Source organism: Pseudomyrmex gracilis, unplaced genomic scaffold (assembly GCF_002006095.1).
Source record: "Pseudomyrmex gracilis isolate BER0280 unplaced genomic scaffold, ASM200609v1 scaffold_247, whole genome shotgun sequence".
NCBI classification, from domain to species: Eukaryota; Metazoa; Arthropoda; class Insecta; order Hymenoptera; family Formicidae; genus Pseudomyrmex; species Pseudomyrmex gracilis.
The window spans coordinates 47,063-65,979 of record NW_018020831.1 but is presented as its reverse complement, the minus strand read 5'-3'; the positions used below and the strand labels follow the sequence as shown (position 1 = coordinate 65,979).

General features: G+C 38.3%; 1 protein-coding gene across 1 annotated transcript; it reads right to left on the bottom strand.

Moving 5' to 3' along the window:
* Positions 1 to 8,075: 8,075 nt before the first annotated feature.
* LOC109859209 (nucleolin-like) lies at positions 8,076 to 13,817 on the bottom strand. Its single transcript, XM_020437216.1, has 3 exons — positions 13,659 to 13,817; positions 12,901 to 13,238; positions 8,076 to 8,655 (listed from the first exon to the last, which is right to left on the bottom strand). The coding sequence occupies exons 1-3, from the start codon at positions 13,815 to 13,817 to the stop codon at positions 8,076 to 8,078; spliced, it is 1,077 nt and encodes a 358-aa protein (XP_020292805.1).
* Between the last annotated feature and the right edge of the window lie 5,100 nt (positions 13,818 to 18,917).

Here is an 18,917-nt window from a genome sequence, read left to right as displayed (position 1 = left end):
TTTTTTTTTTTGTGTGGCTGTGTAATCGGTAGCAGTAGCAAAGTTTATTTGCTCTTACGATATATTTATGTCATCAGTAGCAACAGTAGCAACAGTTTTGCTACAATAGTAAAATGTCTTTGCTAAAAGAAAGAAATGTACTATTAGCAAAAAGTGAATTTATTGTATTTATTAGCAAATTATGATAGTTATATAGACAAATTTATTCTGCAAAACTGTTCTATTTCTCGAGCAAAACCAGTTTTGCTCTAGTATCAAATAAAATGAAACTTTAGTCATAGAAACAAACTTTTTTTTCTGTTATTACGAAAATGTAATAGCAATGACAATTTTGTTGCAGCAACATTATTTTTTTCCGTATACTTGCTCACGAAGAGATTGTACGGCAATTACGGGACACCCTGTATATATTATATAATATACAGGGTGTCCCAAATAAAGTGTTACAAGCTGTTTTCTCAGAATCCAATAAGGATATCAATAAAATATTTTTTTTAAATTAAATGGTTCAGTGAGGTTAATCTTAGTGTGTAACAGATTTGTTTGGAAACAAATGTTATAAGAGAAAAAGCAGCCTAACATTTTTAAAAATGGAAATTGGTATTAATTTTTTGTTATTTTAATAGCTGTCATCAAACTAAATAACATTTAATAAAGGTGTTAAATGGCTGTTAGAGCAAACACGGATGACGGTGTGTATAAAATTGAGTCAGTTTATCAAGCAGTGTAAAGCTTTCGCGCGCGACCTTTGTATTAGGTCTTTCTCAATACATTTAAGATAATGTAGTAATGGCCATCGCAACGTATCGAAGCGACTGAAAGTCGCTTCATTGCATGGTCACGTCATGTTCCCATGATATTGAACACTCAAGACGATACGTTGCGATGGCCATTACTACATTATCTTAAATCTATTGAGAAAGACCTAATACAAAGGTCGAAAGCTTTACACTGCTTAATAAACTGACTCAATTTTATACACACCGTCATCCGTATATATATATATATATATATTTGCTCTAACAGCCATTTAACAATACCTTTATTATTTACAAATTTTGGAGCTAATTACACACATCATTATTTAAATAACATTTACTTCAACGATTTTTTTTATTGTGCATAGTTGCGGAGTTTTCGCGAAAAATTTGTTGCACTGAAACATTAGGAAACATTAGGAAAGCAAAAAGGAGAAAAAAACGAAAAATATCGTTACTAGAAATATATCAAATCCAATGAGGAGATATAAAACATAAAGTTTAGTACATGTGATAATGGAACATACGAGTTTGAGAATACATTTAAGGTAGCGGTAGTTTGCTGGTTTGGCATGGAGATTACGTAAGAATGCGTTGCAAAGTTGTTCACGGTCTGTCGGATATGATTTTACAAGTCACAATTTTATACTTTCCCGCGCTTAAGATGACAACGAAATTCGATTATTTACGCGGACAGCGCACCCGCGAGTCGGATCCGCGAGAGTAGACTGCACTTAGATAATGAGATGGTCGTGTCGCGTTGGAATGCAAGAGCGCGCACGCGGTGACAATCGGCGCGACGGCAGGCGTTCGTGTATAGATAAGAACGGCTGACCACTTATTGTTAACTGTAGTAACACCTCGCTCAAAATACTTTTCATGTAAAAACAATAACTTCGACGGGCGATCTTAAATTTTCTTTACTTACATAATTGTATGGGCTATATGATCAAAAAAAGATGTCGATAACAATTATTCATTTATTTACTTATCTATGTATTTAAAAAATCCCATAAAGAATAGAAAAAAAATTTTTTCTAATAATAAAAGTTTTCTTGTATGTAAACCTTCAAATATAAAAAAATAAGTAAATAAATAATTATTAATACAGTAATAAGTAAATACCTAATTACAAAAGTATAAAAGAACTCAGTTTTAACTTATCTTGACATTAGACTTATTTATTTCAATTAAAAAAGTACAAAGTTTATATTTTCGCGTCACATTAGTTAGTCGTCGGCAGTTATTGATTTTTTATGTATATTATATGCTGCTGATTAGTTCCTGTCATTCCATTGCTACGGCGTACGAGCGCGCGAAAAATGAACAGCTCCGAGCTGTCATTTTGCACGTGGCTGCACGCTCATTCGTGGATCTTTATGTATTAAGATCTCGTTAAATATTGCGAATCTCGCAAAATGATAAAGGATTTTTCGACTCAGAATAATCTCTTCTATCTATACACGAGCGGTTATACGGTCATTATCAGACACCCTGTATATATGTAATTATGTATGTTATGTTTATCTATATTATGTATGTATATTTTAACGTGAGTTGTACAAATCGCGCAGTCCAGGCCGCGCTTCTGTTGTCGGTTGTTCTTCTCGGTCAGCGTACCCGTGGTTCACAAGGACCCGGTGCACCTCGATGCCGCTACCGCTTCTCCGGTGGATGGTTAAGTCCACAAATGCTCCTCTTCCGTCTTCAGTGGACGCCTTGATTTTTATTGTTCCGTGACGCCGTTCCAGGAAGAGCTTTGCAGCTTTGATGCAGTGCGAGGTCCAGTGTGGCGCGGAACCCGGAGGTAAGGTATACGCCATGGAGCATGTGATCGCTTCCCACGTACGGTCTGGCGTGGCAAACTGTTCGGGCAGTTGGAACGTCTCCCGGTATGTCCGCCGAACTATTATGCCCCAATCCTTGAGCATGATCCGCAGGTTTTCATGCCTTGATATTTGGAGGATTTCTCCACGCTGCCACTCTCGTCGAGTCTTGATAGCTACCAAGGCGCCGGGGACTATTAGATTTGGCCACAAGGTAAGGCGGTCCCTGCGATGCTCCATCCACCATTCCAATTCTTCCAGCATGTCGCGGAAGCTTCTTTTCCTATTGTCGAGTTGTACCCAAAAACGAGATGGAGATGCCACTTTTACGATTCGGATCCCCAACGGGGATCGCGTTAATCTCCTGGTGTTTATATGTCCGATGCTCATCTTAGTGTTTGCTGTGAGAAATTCTGATCACGAATGATGCAGTAGCCGATTTTGCGTTCTTTGCAGGAGCAGCCTCCTCGGGATGACAGTCGAGAGTGGGGTAAGGTCGCAGAGAGAGAGTGGCGAGCGAATTATGTCAACAAGTTGCTCGCAAAAATCTTGCGTCCTGCAAGTATTTGTCATTCGTGGCCAAGGGATTCGGCTCTGTTTAGTGGCGTGACTTCGGCACCGAGTATAGTCAATGCTCGTGCGCGAGATATAGTGTGTGCTCTTGTAGTATCACGCGCCCTCGAGTTGAGTATATGCACGTGCGCGTTCTACGCAGTGTGTGGGCCTTATGCGACTTACACAACTAAGTATATATAATGTGTGTATAATATATATATATATGTAAAGTGTAAATATGATACAATGTAGATTGTTATTATAACGCAATTATTTCGTAATGTTATTTAGTATATGCTAGAATGGTAATAGTAAGATTAAACGAATATGGATGTGCACTATATACGCATACGTATGTATGTATTTGTATATATGTGTATGTGTGTATCTTGTAGATTGTGTAGCGATTGCTAATGCGTTTTGTGACATCTTTTGTTCGAGTCGGCATTGTTAATATAATATATTTCTATATAATTCGTTTATTTGTGTTCTACTGTGTTTCTCCACATACACGAACTTTGAATTCATGTATGCAAAGATATCAAAATTTGTTACCTGAGTTGTTTTTTAAATACGTCGTTTCCGGGTGTCGTTTCGAAGATGATCAATTTCAGATGTTCTGTTTTGGTTAAAGTGTGTCCGGAAATCATATAAGTTCCTTTGCTGGCAAGGGCAAAGAGAGTGTTTTGTGTAAGAGAATAAATTGTTTGTCCCGTAAAAATGCCTTTGCTGACATGCCTTGCGTGATATTTCTTGGATAAATGCATATTTTCCGTTGTAAACAACCATAGTGTGCGAAAACATTCCGCATTTACGGACTGTTCGATCAATTTCGACTTTACATTGCAAAACTCTTACTGATTGGAAATCGTTTATTTGTAACAATTGAACGTAGACTTTAGTGTTATTTACGCGCGGCGTGTTGGAATGTCGCATTCTTCAATGTTCAGGAGCGATAGAATTGTCAAATTCGCTGAGGATGATCCGCAATCGTATCCTATGATAGCCTGAACATTATACGTAAGACATAATAAAAATTATGACGGTAATTATCGCTTTTTCTCGATTCTCCATCTGAAATATAAAATCAGATTATCGATCCAGGTTTTATGTATGATATTCTCAATCGATTAGGATGTTACGTCCTAGGCCTACGGTAACGGTCGGGCTCTTGAGGAGTGACGTAACCGACACATGACACTTTGTGTGTCAACTCCCGGCACAGTGACCCAGAGAGATACGAGCGTCAAGTGCGCGGGTCGAGCGAGATTTCGGTGTCGTAAACAAGCCAACGAGTGTTTCTCGCTATAGCTTGTTTAACGGCTTCTCGCTCGTCGGTTCCTTTTTCGAGTCTTAGATGCGAATCTAAATTACTCGGGACGGAACCAGGCGATCGACTGAGAGATGACAGGAATGGGAGCGACTATGCGAGGTCTATGATTAAACTAACAAAAACCACCTTTATTAACATAAATGTTTATAAACTTGTTTATTTATTTATCATATTTAAATTTACTTACAATTTGCTTACTATTGGTGATATTGTGCGGTTGTTACATTATAAAGTTACGTGTAAGCGCGTGTGTGTGTGTAGGACTCAGTCAATGGTTATTTCTATATATTCTCTCACTATGGAAGATGAAGGTGGATAAAATCTATAGAAATAAGAAACAGGGACCTCGCAGATTTCTGGAATTCCTGGGAACTTTACTAATATTTTATAATCGCGAGGGAGGGTAGATATCGCATAACGGAAGGAATTCGGGAATTTTTTACGTAAGTCAAGAATTCTATCGGTTGGAGAAGGAGGGAGGTCGGCAACAGGGAAGGAATTTGCTAATGTGACATAATGTGCAAGGTCAGGAGGCAGAGAATCGTCATCATCGTCGGAGAGGATCTCGTGATCAGAAGAAGCTGGTGATGAAGGGGAAGGAGAGTTCTGTCGAGGAGGGGTGGAGGATTCATGTATATCAGAATTTTTATCGGGAGGAACGGGGGAATATAATGGAGATTCTAAGAGAGAGGGAGAAGGGGAGCGAGGGGAAGACTGAGTTCGGTGTGTGGAGGTGTGTGCGTCGTTGTTAATTTGTATTATGTCAGGACTGCTATTTTTTGTAATATTATTTCTATTGCTGACAGAAGGGGGGAGGTTGGTTCGCTCAGGCTGGTTAGCAGCAGTTCCGCGGCGTAGCGCCCGGTTACGACGGTTCCGTCGTGCTAATATCGCGCTCCGCGACTAGAGGTTTTTTCGGGATTCCGCTTAAAAAATGTCATTCGTTTAGTATGTTCTCTTGACGGGTCAAGACCAGCGATTAATTTCCGGAAACTAAAGTGAGCTTAATTTTCTCGCTTAATGTCACCAAAAGAAACTCGGCAGTTGTTCGGAACGACACAAGATCGTGAACAGCTAGTCCGACTGAAAGGAAATCGGCAGTTGTTCGGAACGACACAAGATCGTGAACAGCTAGTCCGACTAAAAGGAAATCGGCAGTTGTTCGGAACGACACAAGATCGTGAACAGCTAGTCCGACTGAAAGGAAATCGGCAGTTGTTCGGAACGACACGAGGTCGTGAACAGCTAGTCCGATTGAAAGGAAATCGGCAGTTGTTCGGAACGACACAAGGTCGCGAACAGCTAGTCCGATTGAAAGGAAATAAAAAAAAACTATGAACACGAATTTCCTCCGGATATGAATCGCTTTTGTCAAGTAACAAAACTTACGACAAGCTCAAGGGACCCGTTCTAGATACTTAAACTACTGTAATTATTGACTCACTACTTGCTGATCTCGGCAGTCAGCTCGCAACGTCGGCAGGTAGGCCGGCTCCGGATTGTCGGTAACAGTTATGGCTGATTGGCTGCAGGCCACTTCACTTACACCTCACTATTTGAACTGGTCGGAATGACTTCGAATAAACTGCAGGAGTGAGACTGACTAATTGATTGATTTGAATGGCCGAGTGTACAGTATTTATACTATTATTCAGGGGCCTCAGCTCCCTTGGCTTCGCCAATCAAACTTGGATCCTGATTCCCCCGTTGCTCTCTCGTGAAAAAGTTGATCTTTGATTCGTGGTTACGCTTTAGCGAGAGCGCCAATCACAGGCTTTAGCCCAATCGGCTGGATTATCTTTTGTTTAAGCTTAACTAGATTTCGGGTTATCATATTTAGATTCGAGATCTCGACGCTTGTTTGAGATCTTTTGTTTCAACTTTCTTTCTGGAGGAGCAGGAGGTCGAATTTCGGCCGGGTGACGCACCGCGCACATCACACAACGCGCGAGTATCTATTACCGCTCCGCATTCTACTGTGAATTAGAAACCAAATCTGTTTACTTATCGTGGCAACGTCTCGCGTGCGAACCGATTACAGTTCTTATCGCCACAGGCCGACTCCTGTTCTCCATCCGGGAAGTCTTAGCATCTCGGATTCTTAAAGCTACAACTATTTACGATTCTCAGAACGAAAAAATCGTTCTCACGTTGCAAAAAAAAGGGGACGTGAAGTCTAGGACGTAACAGGATGTACTATGCGGATATTCTTTTTTATAAAACTTCGTGAAGACCGGTGTATTGATCTCCAAATTTGCCAGGTTTAGGCCCTTTTAATAAAAATACCTGATCTCCTGGTCTAAAGATTCGTGGATTGATTTTTCAATCATAATAGATCTTAGATTTGTTTTTAGCCTCGATTACATTTTCTCGAGCGTTTTTCCGGATATTATGCAGTTGAGTTACTAAGTTTATCAAATAATCGTTGTAACTTGCCAATTTGTCGTTTACTGCTAGAGGTTCGCTGGAAGGAACTCGTGCTATTTTGCCAAAAACTAATTCGTCAGATGTATGTTTAGTTGCTTTGTGTACGCTAGTATTATAATTAAACAGTGCTAATCCTATCCATCTGTCCCACTGTTTTTGTTCGTTCGCGTATTGTTTTAAATATTCGCCTAATGCGTGATGTGATCGTTCTAATGACCCGTTAGATTGCGGATGAAAAGCTGTCGTACGGAATTTGCGGATTCGAAATATTTTTGCTACCTTCCTCATTAAATTGTTAATGAAATTTTTTCCTTGATCGATTAAGATGGTCTTAGGGGCGCCTAGTACACAAATAAATTTATTTACAAAAGCTTCGGCTATTGTTTCGGCAGTTTGATCTGGTAATGGTATTCCTATGCAAAATTTAGTTAATTGATCTTGCAAGGTTAGTATGTATATGTTTCCTTTCTCTGTTTCCGGCAGGGGTACTATATCCATTGCAACCTTGTCAAAAGCTGAGCCAAGTGTGTCAGTAATTACCATAGGTTGTTTTGTTTTTATTCTACCTAACTGTTTTAGTTGACATTGCAAACATTGTTGGATGTAGCGTTGTACGTCTAATTTTAAATTTTCTCAGCAGTAATTGTGTTTAATACAATTATATGTTTTGTTTACTCCGCGATGTTTTCCGGTCGGAGAACAATGAGTTTCTCCTATTATTATCGATCTCAGATCTTAAGGGGGGTGTTTAAGTGTTCCGTTACATATAATTAATTTAACAAACGTATTGATGAACGTTAATTGTAAAGTAGGTTTCATGTTATCCCAAGGGACATTATTAATATATTCTGTTTTCGCAATGCTTAATGTTTCTAGTTTTAAATTCTCAGCTTGGATTAAAGAGTCTTTTAGTGTAGTAGTAATGTGGGTTAATGTTTCGGTAGGCCCTTCTCGTTGTCCTTCGCTAACAGCTAGAGCCATATGGTATCGGTTTTTATATTTTATGGGTTTGGCTTCACCTATTGTGAGAGTTCGTAAATTAGACAATTCATTACGCTCAAACAACTTTTGCGAACCGGAATCTAAAGGATTTCCATTGGTATCTACGAAATATATTATATTATCTTTTCGCAAAAATAGTAATTCGCGAGATTCGATGATACAGTTGTTTATTGACTAAATATCAATTATCGTTGGTTTGAGTTTCTTCTTTAGTTCATGTTTTTTAGCGATTTTCTGTTTCTGTTTTTCCTCTTCTTCCTCGCTTTCTTCGTCATTTTCTTTGATTTCGGTTTCTTCGTCTATTTCCGATTCATTATTTATTTTATCTGGTGGATCGTTTCTTTGATGATGATCTTCTTCTCCTTCTTCTATCTGGTTTTGTCGTTTGACTGCTTGATTGCGCGTTTCCCTTCGATTGATTGTTGTTGGTTGTTCGCAAATTTCAACAATTGTTTGATCAATAGGATTGTCAAATTTTTCGAAATTTCTTTCATCGTCATTATTTAATGTTGGTTCTTCAATTTCTTCGTCAGAATAACGCAGTTCAAACTCTTCGTCTTCTGACTCATCATCGTCTTCCAGCCATTTTGAGATTTGATCGGCATCTTCAGATTTATTTGGATTTAATCGCTTCTGATCTTTAATTACTCTGCAATTCTCTTCGTCAAGGTTTACCGGATTTCTGGATAAGGCGTCTGCATTCACGTTTGTCTTCCCTGCTTTGTATATTACTTCATAGTCGGCTAGTTTCAATCTTCAACGGAGTATTCGCATAGTTGCATCTTGCGCGTTTTTGAACCACATTAAAGGTTTATGATCGGTGACTAGAGTGAATTTTCGCTCGTATAAATACGGTCGAAAATGTTTGACACAATAAACTATGGCTAAGACTTCTTTTTTGTATGTATCGTATTTCAGTTCGTTGTCCGTTAGTGTACGTGATGCATAAACTATCGATCTGTCCTTGTTTACTTCTTCTTGCGATAAGATTCCGCCTATGGCTATTCCTGAGGCGTCGGTAGTTAGAATAAATGGCTTTGAGAAATCTGGATCATGCAGCACAGGTTCTTCGCATAACTTTTGTTTTAATATTTCAAACGATTGATCTTGAGCGGTTCCCACTCAAAGCGAGAGTCATTTTTTAATAAATTTATTAATGGTTTGGCAAATTTTGAAAAATTCGGAATGAATCGCCTATAATATCCTGCGAGTCCAAGAAATTGTTTAATGTTTTTAGGCGTCTTTGATTTAGGAAAGTGATAAACGGCTTCTAATTTCTTTGGATCTGGGCAAACTCCATCTTTGCTAATTACATGCCCTAAATAAGTGACTTCAGTTTTTAAAAATTCGCATTTATCCGGTTGTAATTTCAAGTTAGCTTGTCGTAATCTATCGATTAGTGCATTGTATTACTTTTGGTGTTCTTCTAATGAGGCGGCATAGATCACAATGTCGTCCATAAACAAATAATTCCTGCCCTTGCAGGCCTGATAGAACAATGTCCATCAACCGTTGAAAAGTCGTAGAGGCATTTTTTAGACCAAAAGGCATTCTGTAAGAATCTCAGTCAGGATGGTTGCTTCTTTTACACACTGGTTTATTTTACAAATACAAATTTGCTTTGCGGCGCAACCCGCTACTATAACAGATTTTACCCGGATTAATCAAAGCACGCACGCCTCGATTTCAGAGATCACCCTTTCGTGATTTATCACTCTCTTTTTCCGCTTTTCTTCTGTCTTTACTGTAACACTGTCCGATCACGTCTGTCTCTTCTCAGTCTTTTTCTCTTTGCACTGTATTATCATTTTTCGTCATGTACGCCCTCATATTATCCTACTTACAGGTACTTAATTCCTATCTATATAGTAACACCTGTTCGAATCCTGCTCCGATTTCGGCTACGTCGGTATTGCAGATTCGTTCTCGCATCTTTCATACAAATAGGATCTTACAATTCTTTCAAACTCGTAATGTCCAAACGGCGAGTCGTAAACGCAGTTTTATGACTGTCTGCGGGGTCCATTTCTATTTGGTGGCATCCAGATGCTAAATCTAACACGGAAAATTTGAGCTCCTCCTAATTGATCTAGAATATCTACAACAGCGCTCTGCAACTCAGGCGAGCCGAATAACCAAGTAGTAACGCTGCGATTTTTCCGACATCCCCACCACTCTGACCGCGACCCTACCACTCTACTACATACATACGTACGCTCCGCCCCGTCTCATTTGTGTGTAGTATGTAACATATGTATCAATAACACCAGTATCGGCGTGCCGTCATCAAACGTGAGCCTTTCAGTAAATAAATAAAATAATACAAGTGGGTTATGTGAATGAGAAATTGTCACAAATAGCATTTTACGCGTGTAATACGTAAATGACGTTAATATGTTAGTAAGTTATATTTGTAATGTTATATCCAGACAGTAATTTTACATCTTTTAATAAATTGCAAATTTATAAGTATGTGCGTGACATCGCGTACTATCGTTAACTTTGTTTCTGTTGTAGGAAAATATTAATATTATAAATTTCTTAATGAGATGTTTGCGGTCGAACACTTGCATCAACAAGTTGTGAAATATCAACAGAAAATTTTGTTGTAGTTAAGCGTAATAAGTTTGACAATGTCTCGTCAGTCATTGAAGATCGATTTCTGTTTTTTATATTTTTCATCGCGGAAAATGTTTTTTCGTATAAGTAAGTACTAGCAAACATGGAATGAATCTTTAACGCAAATTTTCTTATATTTGGATATAAATTTTTATCCAAAAGTCTATAAAATGCAACATCTGTTTCCTTTCGAGATTGCAGAAAAACATCGTTTTGCAAATCGCAGAGTTCCAATTGTACATGTTCCGGCTGATCTTCTATTTTTACAGCGAGTGGATTATTAAAAAGATGTAAATCACTTTTTATCGCGTCGAATTCTGTAAAACGATTGTGAAATTCATCCAAAACTTCCTGAACAATATTAACTAACGAAGAAAATTTCAAATGTGGAAATGCACGGATCGACATTACCACCACTAGCCTCCTACGGCAGACGGCGCCCCGCCAGCGCTTTAAGCGAGAGTGCGGGAAGCGTCTCCGCTACGAATGAAGGAAGTGGAATAAACGCAATAGCCAAGCGTGGCTACTGGGCCGCCAGTTGCTGAGCTCTGATCTACAATGTTAGGTAGCAGATAAGCATCGCCAATTGTTTTTTCGTTTAACGCGCGAAAATCTAATACCATTCTCCATCGTTTATTTCCTTGCGAATCTTCTTTCTTGGGCACTATCTATATAGGTGTGTTGTATGGCGATTGTGATTGTTTTATTATTCCTCCTTTTAATAGTTCTCCTACTTATTTATTTATTTCGTCTTTATGGAGTTGAGGAAATCGATATTGCCGAGTATTTATCGGTTGATCGTCTACGGTTTTGATACTATGTTGGAGTACGTGAGTTGCTGTTAGTTGTTCTCCCGGAACATAAAATCTGTCTTGACTATTTTTTATTAAATTTATCACGTTGTCTCTCTCCTGGTTATTTAAATGATCTACACGTAATAACTCTATAATTCTTGAAAATCTACCGGACTTTTCATGCGGGCTTCCTCGAGACGTTACCAGGCATTTATTTATTTTGTAATTTGAGGAAACCTCTTTGTTAAGAGTCGCATCGACGTGTGAGAGGCTTCGTGCTGATTTTCTTCAGATTCTTCTGCTTTATATTTTGATTTTCTATGTCTCATAAATTTATCGATTATTTCTTCCGATTTAACTCGCGCGGATTTCATTGTTTTAGGAGATGGTTTAACAAAGATTTTATTTTTTAAAGACTTGTGGGGAAAAGTAGACTTTAACTGTTTTATTTTTTTAATAAGTTTACTAGCAGTGATTGAGCTGTTTTCCTTGTCGTCTTCTTTGTTAGTTTCTTTATTAGTTTTTTTTTATACCCGTGGAAATTTTATATCTCTTAGGGGGGTAAATTTTCCCCCTTTTAAGTTTTTATCAAAGGAGGTCGAATTGCGTAGTGAGGTTTGGTTACTTCCCTCCTCGCAATCGACGGATTCAAAGGATTCAGGAAAGGTTTGGATACTTTCCCCTCCAGGGATTGTGAGAGAAGTTTGGAGACTTCCCCCTTCATGGGTTTCGGGATTTTGTATCATTACAGGTGAGGTTTGGTTACTTCCCCCACCAAGGATTTCAAGAAAGGATTGATAATCTTCATCTTTTTTCTCTAAAATCTCAGAATCACTGCTTTTATTTAACTCAAACTTCTTTTTAGAAATATATTCTTGACTTTTATTTTTATTGTTATTTTTTTCTTTAATTTTATCTTTTTTCTTCGTTAATTCCGCGCATTTTTTATTTTCATATGCATTAGAGTCGTCGTCATATAAGGCGTTTTTATTTTTGCCAAACGAATATTCATTATTACGAATTTCGTTTGATGTAATCTGAGAGGATCCGGTCCTTGCTAGGTCACTGTCGGGGTCTGTTTTATGGGTATTTAACAGTTCGTTTAAAAGTCTAAGATTCTCTATTCGAACATAAAATGAAGATTCCGTTCGCGGTGCTACTATTACAGTCTCTTGAGAAAAGAAAGGTATTTTAATTCCGGAGATATCTAAGTGTTCTTGCGTGTAATCTATTTTAGTATTATTTTGATTTAAAAAATCGTTTCCAAGTATACCGTCTTGTGATATCGGAAAGTCGTCTGATACAATGTGAAATTTTATAGGTATTTCAAATGGTGTTAGAGTGATTTTGCCGTAAGTATATACCGGATAGTTGTTTATGCCGCTTAATTTTAAAATACTTGATCGATTAATTTTTACGTCTTCGGGTACATATTTCTTTTTAATGACGTTTGGTCCGGAACCTGTGTCTAATAACAACGTTATGAGCGGTATTGAGTCGGTTAATTTAATTCGAACTGTGGGTAACCGTCCGTGTTTGTCAAGATTTATTGTCACCGGATGTATGTCTGCTTTGTCAGAATTTACTTGGACGCGGGGCCCATTGCCGCAAGAGGATGTGAACCTCGTTCGGTCCCCTGTGGCACACCCGTCTTCGAGGGGCCGGCGAAGTTGCCCTGATTGTTTTCTTTTCTACGATTGTTACTCGCGATACGTAACTCGCAGTTTTCTAGGAAATGACCCGGTTCTTTGCAGTATCGACAAAACGAACCGCTGATCGACCGAGACTGATTTAAACGGCATTCTTTGGCAGTATGACTATAATTGTTGCAAATTTGACATACTGTTCTAAGTGGTTGAGAACGATTACGTTGTTCATTTTGCTTTTTCCAACAATCTTTCGCAGAATGACCGGTCTTATCACACTACTGACAAGTCACGGGTAGTTTATTATTATTCCGATTCAAATTGTTACTCGATCTACAATCTTTCGCGTTATGGCTCGATTTCGAGCACAATTGACAGGTGACGCGATTTTCTTGCACTACGTTTATACTTTGACGCGCTCGCGGTTCGCGAAGGCGACATTTATCGGCACTATGTCCACGCTTTTGGCAAATTTGACAAACTAAAATCTCGGATCCTAAATCACTATGTTTATTTTGGGAAAATAACTCGAGTTTTCGGCAACTTCCAGTTGTGTGACCCTCTTTATAGCATATTTAGCAAGTTTCTTGTTTATGCGCTTTGGTCTTGTCAGTACTCGAGTTAACGTGTTTTCCCTGTCGTATGTCATTTATAGTGCGTAATTCCCTTTCTATCCGTAATGCGTCAGTTACAGTTACCTGAACATCCAAATTTCTGGAGATTCGTTGTTCAATCTCCGGTTTCAATCCACGTATAAAACATTTGCACATGTCTTTCTTTAAATCTGTTTTAATGTTTTGAATACGCGAGCTATCATCTGCTCCCTGGTAAGCTTCTAATATCTGTTTACCTAACATTTTTACTCTATTCGCATAAGTAATTACATCTTCGTTACCCTTTTGATAAATACATTCTAATTCTCCTTGTAATTGATACACGCTTTTAGGAGAACCATACACCCGTTTTAAGAATTTCGTTAATTGTGCGATGTTATCAAAGTTTTCGTCTTGTATAGTACGACGAGCCTCACCTACTATGCGAGTTCGTATGACCTTTGTAAATTGACTTTCTGCCTCCTACGGAAGCATAGATTTAGCTTCCTCGCACCCTTTGATAAAATAATTCAATGGAATATTTGTTCCATCAAAAAAAGGTACGGCTTCAACGCGTATTTAAGGGTAGCAAAAAGATTAGAAGCTGAATGCGCCATGATTTCAAGCTCAGTATCGCTTAAATGTAATAAATCTGTTTTTATATCAGTTATAGTTAGTGTACGACTCTCGTCGACAAGCGGAGCGGATGGACCGACGACGGTTTGATCAATTATACTATCACTAAATTCCGTTGTCGATCGTAACGGTGTTTGAGGTAGCGATGTAAATGAAGCAAACGGATTGATATTACTTTCGTCGAGCTCAACGCGCGAAGCACCCGTCGTTTGTTCGGGCGTAGAAGTAGCTGTCGGTTTTCTTAGTTTTCTTCGCGTTCCAGATTTGATCGCGGCTTTATATGGTTTATTTATTTCGTTTTTGTCTGTCATGGACCTCGTAGTCATTCCTATTCCTCACATTCGCGTTTTTATATCCCGGACGAGTCCCCAAAATTTCAATGATCTGTTGCGTCCTGAGCCTATGGTTACGGTCGGGCATTAGTGGTAGTACGTAACAGACGCACTGACATATTCAAGCGAACGTGAAGTCTATCTCGGCACACTGACACAGATAAGGAAGTCAGAAATACGCGGGTCGAGCGAGACAGTTTGGCAACGCAGACAGGCCAACGGGGTTACCCGATTTTTCTCTGTCTAACGTATTCTCACTCGTCGGTTCTCTTTTAGGTCTAAGACGCAAGTCTCAATTACCAAGGACGGAACCACGCGAATTAACGAGGAATGAACGGGTTGTTTAATGAGTGTGATTGATTTACTAGTAGATTGTTAGTTAGACGAGGTCCATAAGAGTTAAATTAATTAAAGCCGGATTTTGTTATGAAAATATTAGCATAATCGTTTATTCAAATAGGATTGTTAATATTATAATAAAAATCGACGAAAAGACATGAATAGGCTTCGTATAAACTTGCGTTAAATTGACACGTACAGACGGTTCGGGTTCGATAATGTATCTTACCGATAGCATTTCTTTATAATTGTTACAATCGGCGGAATGATTAACTGGAGTGAGATCAAGATTATTGAGCTGGATTAATAGAGAATCTCGAGTCCGGAGCGTGTTTACCAGAAATCATTTCTTGTCAAAATACACTGACACTAGTTAGTTATGGGTCGTCGGTCGGATCCGTCTCCGCAAGAGATCGTAAAATGAGAGGGTCTATTTTGTTCGGAAGATTCTACTTTAACATAGGCACTGTTCATTTAACTATTAGTAGCAAATCGAGATAATCAATTAAGAGTAAATAACTATTATTGAATAATTGATCGGATAAATGTTTACAATCGTTATTACAGTACACGGAATTGTAACGTTACGTTGTGTATCGAGAATTAGAATTGGTTGTAAGAATTGATGATCCTGACTGCTGCTCATGGCGAAATGCAAAATATGTATGTGTCTGTATTAGTGAGACTTACAATGTACTCGGTGATATATTTTGGGTGATAGCGGTGCTGGTAACTGGGAACGTCGCTCGGTATTTGGTCGTAGGTGTTTCGCTTGGATTCGCGCTGCTCGCGGATGATCAGAAGTGGAGTCGGCGGCGCTCTCAAGAGATTTGACGAATGAAAAGGTGCGAAATTTCCTTGATTTAACGGAGTGATCGATTGATTGTTAGTCACTCTACCGCGCAAAGCTGTTCTCTGACGAATCTCAACTGTATTGAAGATCGAACTGTAGTGAAAACTGCGTAGCGATTGACAAGCGTGGATCGTGGATCCATGCTTTTATAGATGCTGGTTGATTTCTCCTTCTCCATCGTTCTTTCTCGAAATTTCGACCTCTCGTTCGTTGACCCCCGAAACGAAGACCTTTCCCCCTTCGTTTGATTCTCCGGATCGATAGGATTATCATTTGTTTAGATCTCGCTTATTGGTACGTGCCCTATCTTGTTTATGTCTGCGAGTCGCAGCTCTAGCCTCTCGATTTACGACTTCCCTTCTAGAGTTACGAGAGCTGTGGCGGTTTGTCGGGAATTGCGTCTCCACGCTTATACAAAGGGCTATTGTCCGTTAAAAATTTCTTCTCAGGAGTCGATAAGATTTGTTTATTAACACATTGTTGACCGGTCACGAGTTAACTCGTGTTTTTATGGCCGAACGTTGCTGACCGGTCACGAGTTAACTCGTGATGCGTTTTGTGTACCATTACGGCAGTAATGGTACACAACGGCTTTTATATTTGTAAAAGCTGTTGTGTACCATTACACGTAGGTGATTGTTATACTGCTTATCATACGAAAAAGAAATATTAAAAGTTGAATAATAAATAAAATTTATTAAAGTTTATTTTTATTGTTTTACTTCCACTTCCAATTACGAAATAATAGCCGGTGACATGAGATAAATTTTCAGTAAAATTGCCGGTCAACAATGTGTTAATCCAGGTGCTCTAGGCTCGATTGTTTATAGTGCGTTGTCCGGCGCGAGTCTGTCTGTTTTATCTCGGCTGGCTCTTGTTTCTCTTTCCAGGAATTTGTTACGGAAATTATTCCTTAAGACTACTGCTAGACTTAATAATTATTTTACGTTGCAAAATGAAGGGGATCGTGGAGTCCAGGACGTAACAATATATATATCACGTACAGTTTTTGCTCAACATTCTGGAAACGGCTCATAAGACCTTATATATTTCTTAGTTTATAAGGTAAATGTCTCAGTATCCGGACCCCTAAGGAATAGCGGCAAAATATCTACTGATTTAATGTGTAAAAGTATCATAAAATTAAACCATTTTTGTTTTATTAAAAGTTTATACAATCAATTATTGAAAACTGAAACAATAAATACACGGCCCGGAAAGCCGGAGATTCCAGGTTCGACTTCTGGCTGAGGAGTTTTTTTCGCAATATTTTATAAATTAATTAGGGGGGTATTCGGGGTCCTTCTTATATGTAATGCAAAAATTAGCATTGTATGTGATTTTTAGAATTGAAATTTCAATTCGAAAAACTCACGTGAAAAATTTACACGTGAAAGCGTATAGAAAAATGTATTCTTACATTTATACGCACATTTATCCGCATAACATCCTGCGAACGGCTCTTTACGACCATTCGTTTATTAGTTTGAAACAATAAACTTATTAATAACTTTCTGAATTACGTTAGATGTACTTTTTTTCAATAAAAATACAAAAATGTGTAAATGTCTCAGTAAGCGGACAACCTAAAATGCATATATATCTAATAATTTTCAATGTTATATAATCATTATTTCACTTTATGTTAATAAATTTTTATATTTTACGATAAAAATTTTTATTTATAATTATATTAAAAATTACAATATAAAATGAATGGAATTTGCATTATTGTCCGGATACCGGGACACGTCCGAAGGCTGGGACATTTACCTTATATATGTGTGTAAAAGTTCGAGATATTCGCGGAAAACTTTTTTTTTTCTTGACCCTCTATAAAAGTGTACGCAGAGGTCACATCAATGGGACTTTTGAGATATTGTTTAAAACGACGAAATAAAAATCCATGCAAAACTTCAGCTGGGTACTAATTTTTTTACAGAGTTGTCATATTTTTGGCTAATTTTCTTGGACTAATAGTCTTATCTCACGGAACACAGCGCAAATTTTTGCGCATTAATATCCAATGTGCTTATTTCTCGACTTAAGGCTTGTCAAGCTTTTGTGCGACATCAATAGCGTAAACACTTGCCGCTTCGAGCAGCCGAGTGTACGTACGTACATCGACGGTCTCGACACACAATCGGATACTGTTAGTCGCGGTGTTGCATTCCGCCGACGACAACGGCTTGTCTCGGTTCACCAAAGGCGAGATCAAACACGGGCGTCAAGCAAAGAGAGAACCAGGGGTTCTGAATTAACAATAAGTAAGCGGAAACCCGAGAGGCTTGTTGCAGCGCATTTGACTTTGTAGCGTGCGCGCGCGCGGCATTTACAAGTGTCCTTTGCCTTATGACGTTTGCGAAAATGTCTGCAATATACATTCGCGAGCACGTTATCTCTCTCTTTTCTGCGTTTTATAAACTCTCAAAGCTCAGAAACGCGGAGCGCATGCAACTCGCGTAAACGCGAGCACAAACATTTGTGGCAAATGCCTCGGAATTGTTCTTCGTCTTGAGTGTCGTTTTCACGTACGCGTGCAGAGAGGAAACTGGTTGAAAAATTTTGTCGAAATTAATTTAAACGAGCAAACGAATAGAAAAAAGTACAAACGTAAGCCAATAATAATAATAAACCATCAAGATGTGTGTGTGCACACGTTTTAAATCAAATTAACTCTTTGCCCTCGTTGCTTTTTTGCTAAAGAGTTGATGAAATTTTTTACAACTGACATAAAAACAAACTGTATGTAAATTAACGGATAACACTATTTTATTTCAACACTTTTATATATTATATATTTTTACATTACATGCAGATCTACTATTGAATATATCAAGCTTTAATAATATTTTAATTATCAAATAAGCGTAATTTTGTTTGAATCAAGTGGTGACTGTGAGAATCGAGTGCAGGGTTAATTTATATATATATATATATATATAAATTTTGTGTATTAGATACTCTCGGTTCACATAGCGATTATATTAAAGATAGTTTACAATCGGATTTTCCGAAACGTGTTTGCTTCAATTATAAAAAATGCCACTTGAGACTTGTATATGTATAATTCTTATAAACTTTATTGGCGACATCGCGCGTGCCATCGCATTTATGAAGTTAGCACCGATTCGCGCGGCACATTCAGTGCATGAAATTGCGGCTGTGACGAGGATCTCATAAAACGTCGCTATATCGGCAATC

Coding starts and splice junctions, on each gene's coding strand:
- LOC109859209 (XM_020437216.1), bottom strand. CDS start 13,817: ATGTTAGGTAAACAGATATTAGAAGCTTACCAGGGAGCAGATGATAGC. Junction 13,239..13,658: donor CCAGAAATTTGGATGTTCAG/GTAACTGTAACT, acceptor ACTTGTCAGTAG/TGTGATAAGACCGGTCATTC. Junction 8,656..12,900: donor GCAATGGGCCCCGCGTCCAA/GTAAATTCTGAC, acceptor ACTCCGTTGAAG/ATTGAAACTAGCCGACTATG.